This window comes from Arvicola amphibius, chromosome 3, assembly GCF_903992535.2.
Source record: "Arvicola amphibius chromosome 3, mArvAmp1.2, whole genome shotgun sequence".
Lineage (NCBI taxonomy): Eukaryota > Metazoa > Chordata > Mammalia > Rodentia > Cricetidae > Arvicola > Arvicola amphibius.
Genome location: NC_052049.1, coordinates 119,504,206 through 119,525,710, shown reverse-complemented (window position 1 = coordinate 119,525,710; position 21,505 = coordinate 119,504,206). Strand labels below are relative to the sequence as shown.

Below are 21,505 nucleotides of genomic sequence, written 5' to 3'. Positions count from 1 at the left end.
TGACCAATGAAATCTTCTGCAACAATTGAATTCCTAAAAGCTAATCATTTAATCATTTAAATTTTTAAAGATAGCATCATAAAATTCAATAAGCTCTGTTATCTATAGAGAAAAAAGAAAATCAATAGGCCTAATTGCCACCATTTTTCTCTTCCGTTTTGAAATTCAGTCAATGGTTCACAGACTATTTAGCTCACGAATCAAGTTTTTCTTAAGCAATCATAAAGATTCATCTAGAATCACTAACTATCCAGCAGCTGGCATGAGGGGAGAATGAAAAACTGTTTGGAATTTCAATTGTGTGGGAGGGTAGGGGAGTACCTTGTCGTATGTGGGAGAATAAGAAGGGCGTGGAACCACAGTCTGGTACTTAATCTCGCCCACACATTGGTGGAGATGGTGATGGCTCTCATTCTGAGCACGCCCACGGAAATGCTGCACTTAGTGACAATAGCCACGCAGATGTGAAGGCTTGAGTTAATATTTTACATAAACATGAGGAAAAAATAAATAGAAATATCTGGCTCCTCTTTTGAAAGCCTTTAACTGAAGGAAATGCCAAGAACTATTCCGTGTAGGAAATATTTGAGCTATGCCGTCTTGAATGAATAAAATCAACGCAAAGCCAAACTTACTTTCACATGGTGTGATTCTTTCCTTTCAACCCCAAGTGTTAGCTTCTCAGCTATCAGTGATTACACCTCTGCTCTTCGTCTACCCAGTCCTAAGTCCTTCTACTTCAATTTGCTGCTGAAGTCTCAGTCAAGGGCATTGGGGAAATGACCATATTGTCAGCTGGGGGTCTGGGTTAATAATTGGTCTTAATCATTTTCCTGATGAAAACATCTTGAGTAGTGTAACAGAGCCTGGCAGAGGGTCAAAGTGAAGGGAACTCTGAACAGAAGGTAAATGGGTACCATCTAGATCTAGCATCTTTATGGCCTGTAGTCATTGCAAATGTTTGCTCTTCTGCGAGAGGTGTGAAAACGCTAAATGCAGGACAGCTGTCCCCTGGCAAGCGCAGTGCTGGGGACTGTCTTTGCGCTGAGGCCACTGTGGGAAGTCTGTTCAGCTCCCTGCCCAGCGGCTGCTGGGCTCTGCCAATCACATGCACGCTCCATTTACCACCGAATACAAACCTGTGACATCCAGATCTGTAATTTGCATCTGGATTTCCTGCGAAATTCTAGCGGGGAGGGGGCAACACGCAACTGGAAACCGTATATTATGTCATCTCAAAAGTTTCTTTGACTGCCCCGAAAGTAGAAAACATAGTCAAGACATTTCTTCTGCCCCCAGAGACAGTCTGCTGCTGGCTTAGTGTAGTCTCTTTAAGGCCCTCACTGCAGTCAGTTAAAGTGGTTTGGAGTTTATCCCATCCTCCTTCCTGAGCCTTGGTGCCCCTGTCAGTAATTAGAGTTGAACCATTTCTCTAAGCCACCTCTCATCTCAGCATTCACTTTTATTTTTATTTATCTCTGTGTGTATGCAGGTATATTATACACGTTTGTGGCAAGAGCAGGGTATGCACATCTGTGTGTCCACACATGTATGTAGAGAGCAAGCTCAAATGTGATTTAGGAACTCCTTAGGACTGTTTCCTACTAGGCTGGAACTCACCAGTTGTTCAAGGCTGACTGCCCAGGGCGCCCCAGACAAGCATCTGTCTTCACTGCCTTTTCTCTGGGATTGCAAACTCCCATCATTATGCCCAGTATTTCCCTGAGGACTGTGGGATCAGATTCAAGGCCTACTGGTCTCAGGGCAAGGATTTTACCAATTAAGCAATCTCCCCAGTCTCAGTATTCATTTCTAAATAAATTTTATTTCATATATTTGAGATTTATAATGTGATTCTATGAAATAACATGTAGATAGTGAACTGGTTACCATAGTGATGCATCTTAACATATACACAGATGAATACACACACACACACACACACACACACATCACTGTACATAGTTACTCTTCTGTGACAAGAATCATTGCAATGTGTTTCTTTTTTTTTTTCTTTTGGTTTTTTGAGACAAGGTTTCTCTGTAGCTTTGGAGCCTGTCTTGGAGCTAGCTAGCTCTTGCAGACCTCGAACTCACAGAGATCCACCTGCCCCTGCCTCCCGAGTGCTGGGATTAAAGACACGCGCCACCACCGCCTGGTTTGCAATGTGTTTCTATGACAAAGGTCCCCAACAGTAAAATTTTGTGAACCACAATCCCCAGTACTGGGTATCAGACCTTTTGACTGGTTCTGCCTAGTTCCTCCTCTGGACTACACCTCGGTATTTCATTTCTAAGACCTTTAAAAAAATTGTCCTCTTCTTTTACCCTCTTCATTTTGGTTATTCATTTTCAAATGTTCTTATCATGCTATTTAGCATTTAAAATAGTCTCTGAGGGCTAGGGAGATAGTTTGATGGCTCCTGGAGACTAGGGTGATGACTTGGTGTCTCCTGGGGGCTAGGGAGATAGTTTGGTATCTCCTGGGAGCTAGGGAGATGACTTGGTGGCTCAGCAGGGAACAATGTTTCTGGTATGCATGAGGACCTCAGTTTGCATCCCACCCACTCAAGTAAAATCTAGGAGTGGTAGTATCCATCAATAACCTCAGTGCTGGAGCCAGGGAGGGAAGGGCAGAGATACGCAGGTTGCTGGGGCTCACCAGCCAGCCAGGTTCAGCAAGAGATTCTGTCTCAAAATAATGATGATGATGATGATGATGATGATGATGATGATGATGATGATGTTGACCGGCTGAGGAGATGGTTCAATGGTAAAGAGCTCACCACACAAGCATAAGGACCAGAGTTCCTGTGTCCTAAACTTCTTACAAATGTCAGGAAGGTGGAAGAAGTATGGAGGACAGCTCCCAACACCAAGCTCAGGCCGCCACATGTGGGTGCACACTCTCAAACATAGGTGTGCCCACACCCACGCAAACATGTGTGCAAACACACATGCATATCTCACATGCAGGAGAAGATGCCTGAAGTCAACCTCTGGCCTCCATACGTGCACACACAGATAACACCGCACATACATGTGCACGTACACACACACCACACAGTAGATGGCTGAAGGAATAATCTGAAAATGAGCCTCTGAGAAGTAGCTTGTCCTGACTTTGCAGCTTCCTTGAGCTGCTGTTGGAGACCACCGTCACCCAGGCACCAGTCATAGTTCATCTAAGACAAGAAGAAGCGTGGTGAAGAACTTAGGCTGTATGCCCAGGTTACCTCGATCCGTGCCCCAACTCCGTCACCTACACACTGTGTGTTTGGCTAAGGTTTCTCTACCTTTCCTTAAACCCTGCCAAGGTTATCATAAAAGTCACAGTTAATCTTTGCCAGGGACTTACCACAGCATAGGCGATCGATAAATGGAGTTTCAAGGAAGATGACTCGGGGAGGCAGGGAGCAGTAGAGCCCAACAGAGCGCACTAGGGGACAAAGGTCAAAGGAAGGGAGAGCAAAACCTGCCTGTCTGCCACATGAAGAAGGTGAGCCCACTTTGTCTGCAGACTGGACAGGCGAGAAAGTGGAAAGCAAGCCCTTCAAAACACATGTCTGGCCCTGCTTAGAACAGTTTCTCAAATATGCTCTTGGAAAATATGCCCTACCCCTGCTGATGTTTTGATGTCTCTGCCCATCCCTTCTGGATGAATGGCGATGTGGTAGAATGACCAGGGGCTTGTTTTCAGAATTATGGATCAGGCTTAGACTCCATCAGTAGAAGATAAACCTGGTTTCTGAGTCTCAGTCTTGTCCCACAGAGATGGGGACAGTAATACCCAACCTAGGCAATGACAAGAGTGACATTAGGTTATGTCTATGGAGTGCCTGGTACAGCACCTGATGTGTTCGGAGGGCTCAGCCTGTAGTAGCTTTTCTGGGTGTTAGAACAGTTGGCACACGGCACCACTTGATACACTTCAGAGACAGTGAGTACCAACCCCAGGCAGACATCCACGAGATCATGGGGTGTTCTGAGAGCAGGCCTGGGAATCATCCATTCCCCACGCTCATTAGTACTGTCTCTAACACAACGGAAACTCGTCAAACCATTAACTCTGTAGCTCAGAAAAAAAAATTGCTTCCCATGAGTGGATGAGGCAGCAGAATGGCAGGCACAAGGGCCAGCAGTCTTAAATTTTGTGGTTTGAGGTCTTTTGTTTATAAGTATACATATTTACAGTAGAATGTGATCTCTCGATCTACTTGTACAGTATATAATCAAGCAGAGCACCTGGCATAGCCGTCCCCTCCAACAGTGGTCATTCCCTTGTTTCGCTATGTAGGATGCACAGTCAGTCATCAGCCAGAGTTTGATGCTGCTGTGCAAGGAAGCCTTCAGTTCTTTCTTCTACTCCAGCGGTTCTCAACCTGTGGGTTGAGACCTCTTTGGGGCCAAATGACCATTTTCACAGGGGCTACCTAAGACCGTCAGAAAACACAGGCGTTTACACTACAATTTATAATAGTAGCGAAATTACAGTTACGAAGTAGCAACAAAAATAATTCTATGATTGGGGCTCGCCACCACATGAGGAACTATATTAAAAGACCACAGCACTGGGAAGGTTAAGAACCATTGTCGTATTCACGTGCACCATCCTACCTACAGTATTCACATGCTCCTCCCCTTCTCTCCACACACATCCCCTCTGACCCTTCCCAGTCTCTCTGGCAACTGCTCTAGGAGATGGACCTGAATAGGTTCCAGATATGACTGAGAACATGTAGTAACATCATGGCATCCAGTTCCATCTGGGCTGCCACAAATTACAGGATTTCCTTCTTTCGAAACCAAATAACACCCTGTTATGCACCTGCACCCCATCTTCATTCACCTATGGGTAGCTCAGCTCTCTCCTTGTCTCACTTGAACACTAAGCTAATGTCACCCTCTTTCCTTTCGTGGGCCAGGACAGCTACGGTTAAAAGTCTAAGCTAACAGCTAGCGCTGAGCTACTCCAACCGCTTCGCTCTGCAGTCCTAAACGTTCTCCTCCTTAAGAAGGGTTTGACTTAGTCATCAGAAACCCCATTTCACAAAAAGCCTCATTTCAGACGGCAGGCAGAAGATCAAAGCCAGGATTTGCTACCCGCTTACTAACCTGCTATAACTTCCTGCAGCTGCGGCTCCTGAGGGTGAGAGGAGGGTCTCGTGAGAGGTGTACAAGAGAGGGGATCAGTGCTCACCACAGCTCAAAGTGCCCCCTTCTCCCCACTAGGCAGAACTCTTCCTAACTCAAAAATTCCTCAGACCTCACAACATATTCTACCCATGCCCCAACACACACACACTCACACCAAACTCCAACCCCTAACCTCTAAGGTTAAGCTTAAGCCCTTCTGTATTCTGAGAAAGATAAATCCTCTTTCCTCAGATTAAACTGGGTTTTTTTTTTTATAAGTTGGATTTCTCAAGGAAGATGGAAAAGAGAAAAATCACATAAAACACAAAAGCAACCACATGGCCTACAAATAGCCTGACAGGAATTTTAATATCTGGTCAAGGACTGGCACCGGTGGTGCAATTGATCTGACTTCATCCCTTATCTCCAGGATCATCATCATCATCATCACCATATAATAATAACAATAATAAATAGTCGGATATGGTGACACATGCCTGTCTATCCCAGCACTGGGGAGATGGAGGCTGGAGGATCTGGAGTTCAAGGTCCTCTTCAACTACATCATGAACAGAACACTACCCAAGACCCTGTCTCAAACACTAATCACCATAGCTGTCATTTACTGGGCAATCTAGAGCTCTGGAGGGGGAGGCAGGAATACAAGTTCAAAGTCATCTTCAGTCACATAGTGGATTTGAGGCCAGCCTGGGCTACATGAGAATGGCTCTAGATTGCTTGTGTGCACCACCATGCCTGGCTTTCTTAGTCCTAGCATTCGTTCATGCTAGAGTAGAATTCAACCAACCCAGCTACGCCCTCAACTCTACTGCCTCCTTAGATGTATACATCCATACCAAGGTGAGACAAGGTTTGGCATCACCATTATTTTTCAGGTCTTCACATCGAGCTCCAGGCTTCATACGTAATGATGGGTTCTGGTCTTGTGCTCCGCATTATCCACATGTAAATCTCCGTGCTTATTGCAACGGGTGTGTAGACTCTTCGGGGAATGCCCCACCCAGCCCAGACCAAAACCAGACATCCCTTTCCTGTGATTCCAATATATTTGAAAAGAAACTAACCCCCCCCCCAAAGTTCTCTTTCCCTTCATCAGTTTTCTCCAGTTTGACTCCGGAATCTGCTGCTAGCACGTGCCCGTGTCCGTCATTTCCTTCTCCCCTAGACCGCTAGATCTCATGGGTCTCTCCACGGTCCCACCCAGCCTCCTGAGCCAGAATCCAATCATGTCACACATGGACCTTGAAGAAGCTTCCTTTCCATCCTCTTAAAAGTCCCTCGGGCTCACAGGACCTGTTTGTCTCTGCCTTTCTAGTCTTATGTGCTTACCCTCTGCTGCATCTTGTGGTGACAACTCTGATTCGAGGAGCTGGTGTGGCTCTTGCTTCCTCAGGTAGGCAGAGTAACACATGAACTTCATTCGCAGATCAACTCCCACTTGAAGGAGGATTCCTGAACATGTAGTCCCTGGACCCATCCCTAGATGTGATCCTACTCCCATGGTATGCAGAATTCTCTCATCATTACACACACAAAAGCGCATTGCTCATGTTTTGATGTTGTATTAGGATATATTAATTAATTATCCATGAGTTTCATTGTGACATTTTAAACTTGCATATATTTTGAGCCCTATTATCCTCCCTCATGCCCTTCCCCTCTCACTGATTTCCTCCTTCCTCTTCCCAATTTAATCCCCTTCTATTTCCGTGTCTCTTTCTTCTGGAATGACCCAATGATTCTCAATAGTGTTTCTGATAGACGCACAGGTGAGGAGTCGTTTGCAGGAGCTAGTACACCTTTACCATGGCTTGACTATAAAGAAAACAAGTCTTTTCTCATTTACCAGCTATGGTGTATATTCTGAAGCAGCAGGACCTCATGAGCTCCCTCCCCCTCCAGACCAGAATGTCGGCAGGCTGTATAGATTTTGTGCAGGTGGTCACATCTGCTGTGAGTTCAAGAGTACAGCAGCCATACCACGAATGAAAGTCGGCGTTAGCAAAGATAACAGTAACTGGAGAAAGAGGAAGGCAGCATCCTTATGCCTTCCCTTCATAGGGAAATAAGGGAAGAGATTGGAGGATGACGATTACCAATGTTCTCATTTCCTGGGACCCAATGCAAAAGACAAATGAAACCCTTTCCTAATATGGATCTCTTAATTTCAATCAACACACACACACACACACACACACACACACACACACACACCTACCTACTAATAGACCTTGGCATTTTGTACACCGGTTGCCCTTTAATGATTACGCTGACTGGAAGGAGCAATGTAAAGTGAATTCTGATGCTAATTACCCATGTTTTAGAAGCATGGAGTTGATCATATAAACTCACAGCTACTGTTGGGGTACAAATGCCATCTAGGATCAGGGGTTGTAAATTTTTGGACAAGGCGCCCCAAGCTCTGAAGGCATATGAGTGCAAAAGAGTCAGTGGCATGGCTATTAAAGAGTACACCCACGATTTGCCCTGATATCCTAAACTTAACCATTAAAATTATTTTTCACCTCCGCAGCACTCATAAATGGAACCAATCCTACAATGTCTTTGGTTTCAGTAAGATTATATTGCTTGCCTATGCATTTTCTTGGGTTTTTATTTTTCCTTGATGATATTTTCTTATATTTTGAGGAATGCCTCATGCTTGTTTGGTTATTAAAGTTGTTTAAAAAGCTTTAATTTTTAATATATTTATTTCATTTTACCTTACTTTTATTTTCTAAATTTTCCACAGAAAAATCCACATCTTATTCCCTTTTAAATTGCCAAAGTTCTCTGGTAAAAAGAACCCACGTCTAACCAGAGAGAATCTCCCCCACAGCTTTTGCTTATTCTCAAACACAGTGTTTAGCATGTTGTTAGCACTGCTAAATAATCCCCTTCGTGAGCCCAGGAATTAAAACAACAACAATAACAACATTTTCTGAGCACTCAATGCCTTGTAAACGCAAAATGCCGTTGTTTGAATCTAGGGACACACATGATATGGTTGGTCTTCATTTGAATGAACACTTTATTTTCTAAGGCTTTCCAAACCGCCTTTTGTCTGACTTTAATTAGACCACTGTCCTGCCCTGTTTGGAGAACTGAACCACATTTCCAGAGCTTTCTGTGGTCCCCACCCAGCCACCTGCTCTTTCACAATTACAGGAGAAAAAAAATGCTAAATAATAATCAAAGCGAACCTTTCATAGGGAACTTATTTTCTCAGCTGTCCTATTGGTTCCGTGGAATTTTCTTTTTAAATGTCATGAAACTTAAAATCATTCCTGGTGGTGGATTCTTTCATGCAGCTTGCAAAAATAATCAGGTTTTACAGCAAAACAACCGTGGCAGGTCCATCTGGCAGGTCTGAGGTTCTGCGGGATCCATGCTGGCCGAAGTGCTTCCCAGTCGCTCCACAAATACAAACAGCATTTCAAAGGCATGCCGAAAGCCCGGGTTGTAAAAATGTTTTATTTTGTAACTTAGGCAGCAGCAGACCCTTCCTTACAGAGACAGCCTGCACAGATTGGGTGCCAAGCAGGAGAACTGTGAAAATGAAATCTTAAGAAACTGTCAAAAAAGTTGGAATTCTGTAACCATGTGGGCTTTCCAAGGGACATAAAATAGCTCATGGCTCAGAAATTTAGACAGTCGGAATCATTTTTTTTCAAACATTTGAGATTAACCGTAAGGATCTAAGACCTGACATCCATTTTAATATTGATTAACTAATTGCTTTAATTACAAAAGAAAAACATTGTGCAACTGCCAAAGAGAATGCTCAAGTAGGAAGTGTGCAGTAGAAGCCTATGGAAGTCTCCCCCACCCCCCCGCTTATCCACTACATTCAGTTTCATGTGTGTTCTTACACGTTTGCTGTAACAACTCATCGGGACCTAAGTTGATGCGTCAGGGTGACGGATTTGCACACGTATGTTATATAAATCCTCACACGATTACAAAAGTAAATTTGTAAATTTCATGATAAGTTCCTTTCCCTTAGAATTAGAACACGGCTTTCATGTGACACTTTGCCTCTGTGTTTGTTTTTTAAGCTTTAAAACAATCACTTATTCCTTTTACATAAATGATGTGGGTCCTATGGCCCAGGCTAGGAAGAATGAAGACATACCACACAAAGAGTGGCTTTGTAAACATAAGGCAAGTGTTTATAAGGATGCTTCACTACCCCTTCCTCAATTAGACATTGACACTGGCCTTAAGACTGAACCTACACAATTCGCTGTTAAATTAAATCATGGAAGAATCTACAGACCTTTGATCTTGTAAATAGGGACGTCCTAGCCCCTCTGCACATCGTGAGAAGGTAATGGTGGTGAAGCAAAGAGGAAGGGAGCCCTGGGAATTGTACAGTGTCCAGGAGAGATGGTCGGGATGGCTCTCAGCGATACAGCCATGAACCAGCCTTCCTGGTAAATCCTCTAAAAGGATGCCAAACAGAAAGACAAAGACAGAAGTGTCACATGCCAGCCTCCTGAGTCCCCTCATCATCAGGACCCTGCTGGACTCTAACAGCTGGACACTCACTCTGCCAACAACCCCAGACCCGTGGCTTCTGCATCAGCATCCGTGTTCCAGAATAGCTCTTCCATTGCGTGTGTACCACCGAGACTCTGAGCGGTCAATGCCACTAGTGGACAAAGTCCAAGCCCTTAGCGTGGCTCAAAGGCCCTTTGTAACCGTGCTCCTGTGACTTCCCCTGGCTTTTCATCATTCCTGTCTTCACACTTCCTGCTCGCATTCCCACACCTCGGACACGCTGCTGTAAACATCCTAAGCCGTGCTTTCCCCACAGTGACACATCTTTCTCCAATCTGCTGAGTGATTTCATCTTTTTAGACTAGATTCGGGGGTGGGGGGTTACCTATTCTATGATATTAAATCCATCCTCTCAAGACAGCCAATTACTCCAACTCTCCTCTTTGCCCTGGCTTCTCTACCTACACCTCATTGTGGTTAAACAGATCTAGAAAGAACCCAGGCCAGGCGATGGTGGCGCACGCCTTTAATCCCAGCACTCGGGAGGCAGAGGCAGGCGGATTTCTGTGAGTTCGAGACCAGCCTGGTCTACAAGAGCTAGTTCCAGGACAGGCTCCAAAGCCACAGAGAAACCCTGTCTCGAAAAACCAAAAAAAAAAAAAAAAAAAAAGAACCCAGGCTGTGTCACGTGACCGTGAACAGGTCAAGCTATAGACTAGAGGATACCTATAACGTCATCCAAAGATTCATGGTGAACAGTAGGTGAGAACGCTTAGCGCACTGAAGAGAACACAAACGCATCTATGTAAGTGAGACACACACATTTGTCACTAAAAATGAGTGTCACGTACATAATGCCTGATGTCGAGCCTGACAAGAAGCAGCTACAGGAAGTGGTGGTTCCCTCAGCCTCAACTGTTACTCTAAATACTACTCTAATTACCCTTGCATTTGTATAACTATTGTCGCTAGGAATCCGTACGTTAACTACAAAATCCACGTCTCCTTTGTGCTTCTGGGAATCACTCCAGTCCTGGAGCACAATGGGCACATGATATATTGTTTTCTGTGGGAATCAGAATGAAACATCCTGAGCAGGCTACTCTCTGCTCCTTACAGAGAAGCCAAGCTTCTCCCTACCAAAGCTCGGCTCGTGGGATTCCTTGCACCTGGGGCTTCCTAGACCCCTTCCTCAGGCTTCAAATTTAAATCCTCAGCACATTCACTAACCTGATTCCTAATCTCCCACTTGCAGAAAGCCAGAACAGCCATTGGCTCTCATGAGCTACTTTTCCTAGACATATATCTGCTACCAACTGCTGCCTAAGAAACTGGCCTTGGCAGTTTAAAACAACTGTTGTTTCTTACAGTTTTGGGTGTCGTCCGGATCCTCATTTGTTGTCTGCCGGGGCTCCTCATGCAGTTGCATTTAGCTGGAGTGTCCGCGGAAGCGCATGGCCAGGAGCATTCTCCTTTGCCTGGCTGGTAGTTGGTGCTGCTGGCTGTTGGCAGGGCCACCTCATTTTCCCTTCACAGGGTCTCCTGCCCTCCAGGAGGCTAGACTCCCTTTCTGAGGAAGGCAAAGGGTAGTGACTGACGCAACCTTCAAATCCCCTTGAGGCCTAAGATCTGAAATTTACCTGTCCCTCTGGCCATGTTTGATCAGTCCACTCAAACCACAACCCGCTACCCTAAATTCAGGAGATCAGTGACTCTACTTCCCGACGGGAGGAGCATCCAAGAAAAGGTAGTCACAGTTTATTTTCACAGGGGGCTCGTCTCCTTAAGCAGCTCCTAATCTGAGCAGCTGATTCTTGTCTTCCAGCACCTGTGAAGCCCTGTGGTGGTTTTCCACGTCAGGGCTGGCTGATGAACTTCATGACTCTGCTGAGGAACTAGCACCCAGAAGTTGCTAAGGTAGCGGTGTGTGAAGTCATCGGCACACCGTAGACGCTCATACCTGGAATTTCTAGGCATCACGCAGCGCTTGTCCTGTTTGTGATTAATTGTACGACTCAGACACATGGTCCGTAAGGGAAATGTGTTTCAAATTCTGCAAAAAAAAAAAAGAAGAAGTCAGATTCCTTAGAAGATGTTTGAGGAAGTGTAGGCACCGTATGAGATAGGACATGGATCGGATTTCCCTGGGTTCGGCAACATATTTATCACATTAGCGCACCCAATTCTCTATGCCCATCTTTATTTACCGGCAGGAAAACGTGTGGCAGCCTAACAGGGGTAACCGTTTGAAGGTAGTGTGTGTGGACGTCAGCATAACTTTACGTTCATTACAAAGAGTGAAATCACGTGACCTGAAGCGGATCTAAATGCAGATGCAAAAATGTGGTGCTAGATGGACCTGCCTCCCAAGCATGGGCACAATGGTAGCGAGAAGCTCAACGTGTAAAGTGTTGCAAATACCTTGGAGATACTACCTACTCACCAACAGCTATCACCATTGCTTTTGAAGAGTCAATATCAATATCTTCAAGTTTAAGAAGATGCTTTACAAACTCTGTAATTATTTTTTAAATGGATTTAACAGTGCGAGAGAAACACTATGCCAGTGTTTCAAATGGCACCTAAAATATTATAGGGTCATAAAAATGGCAATAAATGTACGCAAAGGAAACTCCTAATCTTATCACTTTACTACCTTGGTGACCTATTAGTTCAAATTAACTCATTTCCATGGAGGGGCTTTTGGGGCAGCTGTGAGACTGCCCTGCTAGCTACAGGAAGTTGCAGATGGGCAAATTTCATTCAAATATAAACCTCTAAATTTGGCTACCTGGTATTGCAGGATCCTGTTGTTTGCAGTATGCAAAATAAAAATTATATACCATCTTGCATGGTCACAAGCTAGGGACTCCAAAATATGGAACCCAGTGTTAGCGGTAGGAGGGGAAGGAACTGAGTGAATACCGTGTATTGAGCGAAGAATAAAGGGAGTGAGCTGCCCCATCACCTGGGGAAGGAAGCTCGTCTGGCCGAGGCTGCTCTCTCCTAACCTATGAAATCCGAGAATGCCGCGATGGAGAAGTAAACCCCAATCCCTGAATCTGTCCAGCGAAGTCCTCCCCAGTCACACACGGCTCTTTCTTCTTTGTTCTGTGAAATGAACTGGAGAGATGTGTGTTAAGAGTGGCTTTTAATATGGTTCATTTGGCTAGTTCCTGGCCACAGAGGGGGACACACACCGATTATAACTACAGAATAATTAATTCAATAAAAGTGCTCGGTAACAAGATTCTGGTGCTGGGTTGTAAGGGCTTATCAGAATTTGTCAGAACATATCAAATTGGATATTTAAGATCAATGAATGTTAGTACATGTAAATGATGCCTGAATAAATCTGGCCCCCATCAAAGTGAAATGTCATGGGAAAAATTAAGAAAAAATATATCCTGTGTGTAGATGTATATATTTACACAGATATACATACCTACAGCCACACACATGTATACGCATCTCAGAAGTATCCAGTTCCATCTGATAGTTCTGTGAGCTTGAAAATTGTATAGTTTCTCTGAATGCCATTAACTCTCCTTTAAGCTAAATTTTTCTAAAATAGTGGTGCATTTCTACTTATATTTTCAAATTATTAAAATTCTTGGAAGGTAGCCTGGTGGTGAAGAAGTGGGCTCTGAAATCAGAGTTCCTGGTTGAATCTATCCTCTGCCACCTCAACAACCTGCCCTAGAGAGAAACTTGTGCATTCCTTCAATGATTCAGCCTCATAGTCAATAAAATGAGATTTCTGATACTTTTGAAGACAAAAATCACTAAGCGAGCTTTAAAACAGAATTTATCACAATGGAAATGTAAAATATTAACTAAAAACAACTCGATATGGATCTGGGGAGATGGCTCAGTCCATAAGAGCAAAGATGGGAGGATCCCAGGAGCTTGCTTCATGGACTGTGTAGCCAAATCAGTGAGCTCCAGGTTCAATGAGAGATCTTGTTTCAAAAACTAAGGTGGAGGGTAACTGCAGAAGATCCTGACGTCAACTTAGGGCCTCCACTCACACATGTGTGCACATTCACATATGTGTGCATGCACGCCAGCACACTCGGGCACATAAATAGATATTTTTTAACTTAATGTATGAGTTAAGCAGCAAAATACAATTAAATCATTAGTGAACCAAAGAGATCTGAGGAAATTTATACCAGTCTCTAACAAATGTGAAGAGACATAAAATCATGGATAGAGGGTAAACAAGAGGAGGTTGTAGAACATAGAGTATAAAAGCAAAAGAGCCAAAATAAATCTAAGTAGTCTCAGGGGTTGTAATAGGGATAGAGTAATAGTTAATGAAATAATGGTTCAAAACAGTCCTAACCTGATGAAAGACTCAAAATCCCAGACATGCAAAGACACAAAGCACATCCTGCCCAAGCAGAATAAAGAGGAGTGGGATCTACCTCCAGACAATATAAGCTGAGCTTGAAGAACCTAAAAGGTGGGGGGGGTTCTATTTTAAAAACATCACAAAAAGAAAACTTGTCACACAGAATCGCTTTAAGAATAATACAGACTTCCTAACTGAAATTATGGCAATCGAAGATAGTAGTCTTATGCTTTCAAAGTGCCAGGAAATTAAATACTAAATGTTCTAATTATAAAATTAGAATTACCTTCTACACAAGGTCAAAAGCAATGGTACCTTTAGATCAATAAAATCTGAAAGAGTTTACTGAACAAAAGCACATTACTGGGGTTTTCTAAAGAATTGCTTTTGGATGATGAAACTAATACAGAGAGTGTGGAAGAGCACTGGCCAGAGAAAAGGTAAACACAGAACTAAATACAGTAGAGAATTGCTTAATGTAACAGTGATGTCTAATTGTGGTTGCTTGATTTTAAGAATAAAACAGGCCAAGGTTTAAAAAAAAATACCACAGCGAAATGGCAGTGAGCATTAACGTCCTTGGGCTCTTGTCTTTCGGGAGAAGTTTTAAGATACTGTTTGTAGGCCTTGTTAAATCTGCATGGTAAAGTTTTATGAGTGACCATAAAGAACGGAAATAGTGATAATCCCTACAGTGGGCACAAGGTGAAATTATATAGAGGGAAAGAACACAAGAGACTTCTTTTTGTCAAGTCATAGATAAAATGAACTAGACTCATAATTGGTAGAACCCTCGGTGTTAAAATCGGGTTGGGCGGGAGTCATCCTGGTATTTCCACGGTAATGATGAAGATTATGCAGAAGGAGAAAAAGAATGAGAGGTTCAGGGTTGGTGATGGAAGGGAAACTCTGAGAGCAGAGTTGTAGAAGCCACATGGATCTTTGTCAGCCAGAGGGAGCAGCCTGGCTGCAGCACAGCCTGGTGCAGTCACGCGGGCTGATGAGTGATGTCTGGGGGAATCCATGGTGCTAGGACTTAAAGAGTGTCTGAAAGGCTCAGGCATCAAACTAAGATTTCATTCATAACATCATCCTTGCCACAGCTTGGCTAGAGAAGGAGCAGAAATGGGAAAGGTGGGGCCACAGTAGATTCAACCAGAGAAGTACCCTGAAGAGCAAACGACCCCGCCACAACCTCACCTTGCTGCAAAGGAGACTCAGACAAAAGTTGGAAGGTATCAGAGCTTTGTCAAGTCCTTCTAGGAGAGACACTGGCAGACAATCAGAATCAGAAGAGGAATGCTGAATAGTGGGGGCCCTGGCAGCATGGGGGGGGGCATGTGCCCCAACCTAGCTCATCTATGATTTAGTCAAACAGATCTGCCCCTCTCTGGCCATCTCTGAGTTCCTATCTGCCACTTAACTAATGTAGCCAGGGGTGTCAGTACACACCCGTACTCCCAGTAGACAGAAGCCCAAGCCTGAGTTCAAGGTCTGCTTGGACTCTGCAGTGAGACCCTGTCTAAAAACGAAATTGCATTATATTCATCCTCTCTGCCCAATTACTCTCTTGAGTAATTCACTGAGAACAGCAGATTGTTGTTGTTGCTGTTGCTGTTGCTGTTTATCCATCTATTTTATGACCCAGCTGCAGCCTTCCCACTTCCCTCCCAGTCTCTCTCTCCCATTCCCCATCCCTCCCTGCAATCCCCTTCTCTACCATCTTCATCCAAGAAAAGGCAGGTCTCTTATGAGTATCAATAAAGCATGGCATATCAAGCTGCAGTAACACTAAGCACCTCCCCATGTATTAAGGCTAGGCAAGGCAGCCCAGTATGAGGGGTAGGGTCCCAAAAGCCAGCAAAACCGTCAGAGACAGCCCCTGAGAACAGCAGTTTTAAAATAAGCCACGGAGATTTCATAAATGAATTAACTCATAATTGTATGCCATGCTAAGGAACAGATGAAACCTCTGCTATCTCACCAAGTCCTGCCCAGGAGATGAGTTTGACCTCTGTCCAGTATGTCTGCAGCGTGAATGCTATCTGCACTCCAGCCAATCAGAAGCCTTCTCCTTGGGATGGGGAGGTGGCTCAGTGATAGAGAACTGCTATCTGGCCTTCACAGGCCCGGGTTCTACCTCCACCCAACATAGCTAAAGGAAAGACGCTTCTTGGTTACCAGGCCAACATCACAACATCTCAGAGCCTAGGTCTGTGTCACCCTTGTTCCACTTAATAATTACTCACTCCAAAGCTAGAGAGAAGAGATGCTGGCAATTTTGTTAAAGAATAATGTATTAATTCTGTTCTATATTCTTAATAGCAGTCTCTTACTGAGCCTGATTTATAAGCTAAACTTGATTAGTATGTATAAGCAGGAAAAATAGTGTATCTGTGCCTCATAATAAGAGGGGACTACTGTAACAACATCCATTTAGCACAGCTGGGCTACTGTGCACCAGGTGCTATTTTAAGCACTCCACACCTATGTTCTAATTCAATTTTCATGTACCCAAAATTCACAAAAATGAGGCAGGCCTGGGATTCCAACATAGACATATTGGTTCTAGAGCCTTCACTCTTAAATACAGTGCTGCTCTTGAGTGGTTGCACGATGATATTTTACCTGGAAGACAGAATTCAAAGTCAGTGCGATACACTGAGTGATTGAGACATCACGATTCCTCAGATGGAACTCTAACCTCCGGCATGGTGATATGTGGAGGACTTGGAGGTAATCATCATACTGGATACATGATCTCTGGGTGTCACTTGAAGTCACCTTCAGAAGACTGCAAGCCAGAAAGGGACCCTCATCAAAAAACCAAGCCATGGCCTCAGAGTCCCAGGCCCTGGGACTGTGGAATAAAGTGTTGATCCAGCAGTCTGCAGTCTGCCTTGTAGCAGAGAGAGTGACTAAGAAGACGGCTGGTAGGGGCGCTCTCGAGAAAACTGCTCAGTTGGTAAAGTGCTTACCACGCGAACATGAGGACCTGAGTTTCATACCGGACACCTACACACAAAGCTGTGCATGATGGCACAAGCATGTAACCCCAGAGCCGTGAAAACAAAAACAGGACGATCCCTGGGGCATGCTGGCCAGCCGCACTCAGTCATTGATCCCCAAGGATTCCGATGAGACCTTGCCTCGGAAAGCAAGGTGGATGAGATTGGCCTCTTTTGGTCTTAAAACAGGCACACATGTGCCCCACACTTATACATGCACACGCACACACACATAAACATGTACACACGAGCACGCATGAAATCATGACAGTTCAAAAATGATGGATTATCTTCAAATATTTGAAAAGCTCTCCATGGAATAAGAACTAGACATATTCTATATGAACGACAGAGATAATTAGAAAAGAGAGGAGACTTTTACAGTCCAGTTTGTGGAATCAGAGATCTCCAGGAGAAAAAAAGTGAGGGTAGAGAAGCAAACAAGGCACCAAGTTCTCCATCATCAGAGACTGGACACATGGCATTAGAAACATGCAGGCTGCTTGAGTGAGATTCTGTGAAACCTCCCCAGCTCTTAGGAGTCTCGGGACCGTAAAGGCAGAGGCTGGAAGCTCAGGCCTGAGGCCTGAGTGCTAAGGATGCTTAACCTCTTTGGAAGGCCTTTTCACCTCCTTCTTTATTCGGGGCCATTTTGGAGCTAGCGTTTGCTTTTGTAATATTCTGCAGTGGTATTTCATTTGCATTTTAATAAATAAAGCTGGCCTGAAGATCAGAGAGTAAAACAGCCACCCTGGTCAGCCTTACAGACCAGGCATGGTGACACACACCTTTAATCCCAGTAGCCACACTTGTTTGCCATAGAAACTGGGTGGTAGTGGTGCATGCCTTTAATTCCTGCACTAGAGAGGAATGTAAGATGGGAGGAGACAGCTCTCAGTCACAGTCCCATTCTGAGATTCCTGGAGGCAGGATCACCATTTCGGACTGAGATAGAGATAAGAGCCAGTGGCTGGCTATTTTGCTTTTCTGGCCTTTAGGTTAAACTCCAATTTCTGTCTCTGGGTTTTTATTAATTGTGCTACAGTATTCACTTCTTTTGTATTTTATCTGTGATTGTATTATGCTGTTGTATGCATGGATGGTATGTACACATGCGTACATGTAGAGACCTCAGGTCACTGTTGAATGGCTTTTCTCCATTGCTCTTCCACTAAAGACTGGCTGGCCAGCAAGCCTCAGGGATGCAATGGTTTGCAACGCCTACCCCTAAGGCAGGGTTACAAGCACATACTGCCTGCCCAGCTTTTTACATGACTCCTGAAAATCCAAACTCTGATCCTGGCACTTACACAGCAGACACTGAACTGACTTCCCAGCCCCATTTCTAATATTATAAGACACTGCAAACCTGTTTACCCTTCATGCTGATGCCAGTACAACAGCCCTCCTCTAGAATGTGTTCCCACTCAATCCCCAGTCATGCATCACCGGTCACAGGGTACCACAAGGGAAAGAGCAGAAAACAATTGAAATACATTGTCTCCCAGTTCTGGGGATGTCAGCCGGTCCTGGTCCCTGGCAACTGCAGGAAAAAAAAAATCCCTTCACTTCCTCTAGCTTCTACCAACCAACCTTGATCCCTAATCTTGAGGTTAAATCATTCACATTTTTCTTATCTCCATATGACCCTCACCTCATCTGTATCACTGCGTGTTCTCTTCTTTTTAAAAAAAAAATTGTTAAAAAATTTGTTTTTATGTGTATGATTAGTTTTGCCTGTGAGCAGTATCCACAGAGGCCCAAAGGAGGACATCAGATGTTTTGGGACTAGAGTTACAGGTGGTTGCGAGCCACCATGTGGGTGCTGGGAACTGACCCTGAGTCCTCTGGAAGGACAGCCAAGGCTCTTACCTACCAAGTCATGTATCTAGCTCCCTTTCTCTTCTGATAAGGACATCAGTCATATGGGCTTGGGGACCCGTCCTAATTCAACATGACCACATCTTAATTTAAGTAATTATACCTTCAAAGATCCTATTTCTAAATAAGTTTCAGTTACAGTTACTAGGAATTAAGGTGAGACTTCAGTGTTGATGCTCGGCCGGTCACAGGATCACCTCCAAGCCTGATGAAGTAAGTTCCATACTTAGAAGGCAGAAGGACATAACTGACGCCTCAAGGTGTTCTCTGACCACCACAAGGTGCATGCTCCCACAGGACACACACATATACATACACACACGTACATGCACACACATAAAAACACATATACATACACATACTTGCACATATACACACACATACATATATACACACATAAACACACACACATGCACACATAAACACACACATACACATGCAGACATAAACACATACACATGCACACACACAAACACACATACACATGCACACACACAAACACACAAATACACGTGCACACACAAACACACACATACACATGCACGCATAAACACACACATACACATGCACACACACAAACACACATACACATGCACACACACAAACACACAAATACACGTGCACACACAAACACACACATACAAATGCATGCATAAACACACACATACACATGCACACAAAAACACACACATACACATGCACACACACAAACACACATACACATGCACACACACAAACACACATATATACATGCACATATACACATACATATACATATATACACACATACACATATGCACACACATATATACACACATAAACACACATTTACACACACATACACATATACATACAAACATACATGCACACATACATACACAAATATACACATACACACACATAAATACATATACACACAAACACGCATGCATTTAATAAAATGTAAAGACATGCAATCTTTCAACAGAACAGTATTCTGCCTACCACTTCCCCACCCTCCCACAATCACCACTCTGTGCGCTCTTTAAGAACTGCATTTCAGCCAGGCGTGGTGGTGCACGCCTTTAATCTCAGCCCTAGGGAGGCAGAGGCAGGGAGATCTCTGTGAGTTCCAGGACAGGCAGAACTGTTACACAGAGAAATCCTGCCTTGAACTGCATCTTCTCTCCACAAATGTTTATTATGTCTTTTATGAACCATGCTCTACTTTGAGCAAGAAAGAAAAATCACACTCAGGATTCCTGCTCTCCGTGGATTATTTACTTTGCATAAAGACCCACAATAAAATGTATCCATTCAGGGTTGAAGCCAACTGCATATAGGAATGCAAACACGCTAATATATATGTGCATACAAAACATTGTCTAAGATATTTTATGAATGAGTGTCGACACAAAGAGTAAAATACAGGATAAATCATTCTGTTTCATCTAGCTAATGCTTTTTGGCATATCTATCAGAACCTAAAAATTTGGTTTCTCTCTTGCAAAACTTTATTCTATTCTATATAATAAACTTATATTCTACTCTAAATTGCCCCCCTCCAAATCTTCAAGTAACATTTCTAAGCATCAAAATATAAGAGTTTAGAGAGTGAAGAGGCAACTCTGTTCATAAACGATTGTCATACAAGCATGGCGACCTCAGTTAAAACCCCAGGACTCATGCAAAAAGCTGGGCATAGTATATGCTCACACTTCCATGCTGAGGAGGTGGAGACGGGGGATTCCTGGAACTCACTGGCCATTCAATCTGGCCTAATCCACAAGCCCAGATCCTGGTGAGAGATATTATCTCAAAAAAAAACAAAAAGCACGCTAACTAGCTGGCCATCCTGAAGACAGCACCCAAGGTTAACCCGGGTACCTCTGGCCTCCACACACATGTGAACACGTGTGCACTTGCACATGTGCATAAACACACGTGTCCACACCCAGAAAAAAAAAGGAGGGAAGGAAGAAAGAAAGGATGGTTTGGAAATATATATTCCTAATTTTAAAATTAAATTCAAGCTGTAACTAAGGTTGACAACACCTGCATTCTGTTTGCCTTCCAGGGCAGTGTCAGCTCCTCCCAGCCTCCATTCGTCCAGATGCCAGGTGAGACCTTTAATTCAACAAACAATTTACTGGCTTTTAGGCAGCAACTGAGCATTTGTGTTCTGTTTTCCACCAAGCCCAGAGCTACGCACATGTTATGGAGCTACCTTATCGCCGAAGTTCCATCCCCTAGCCAACAGCGGCCGAGGTTCTGATAACAGCCCCATTTTCACATTTTTGCATCTAAAAAAAAAAAAAAAAAAAAGACAAATCTCACCGAATCATCCTGAGCTTCCTTAGTCCTTTAGGTCTTGAGAGGTAGGCAGTTTTCAAAACCTTGCCTGGCAGAAGCTTTTAGGCAAAAGCAATAGTAACCAGGCTCTGGGTATAGTATTAAAACATCTAAAGCTCTGACACCATGATCTGATCGTAGACAGAAGGAGAAAGGAACATTAAGGGGCGGGGGCTACCTTTATTAAGTACTTTCCATGGTGCATCACACACAGCGTTGAAGATACTGTATTCTTGTCAGTTTCATATGTCAGTTTCGTGGGTCTCAAT

General features: G+C 43.9%; 1 protein-coding gene across 1 annotated transcript in view; it reads left to right on the top strand.

Moving 5' to 3' along the window:
- Window positions 1-21,505, top strand: part of C3H11orf53 (chromosome 3 C11orf53 homolog) — a 31,477-nt gene that overhangs the window by 5,161 nt on the left and 4,811 nt on the right. Inside the window, exon 2 of the mRNA XM_038322216.1 lies at window positions 20,962-21,004. Within this exon, the coding sequence (XP_038178144.1) occupies window positions 20,962-21,004 (43 nt within the window). The remainder of the gene's footprint in view (window positions 1-20,961; window positions 21,005-21,505) is intronic.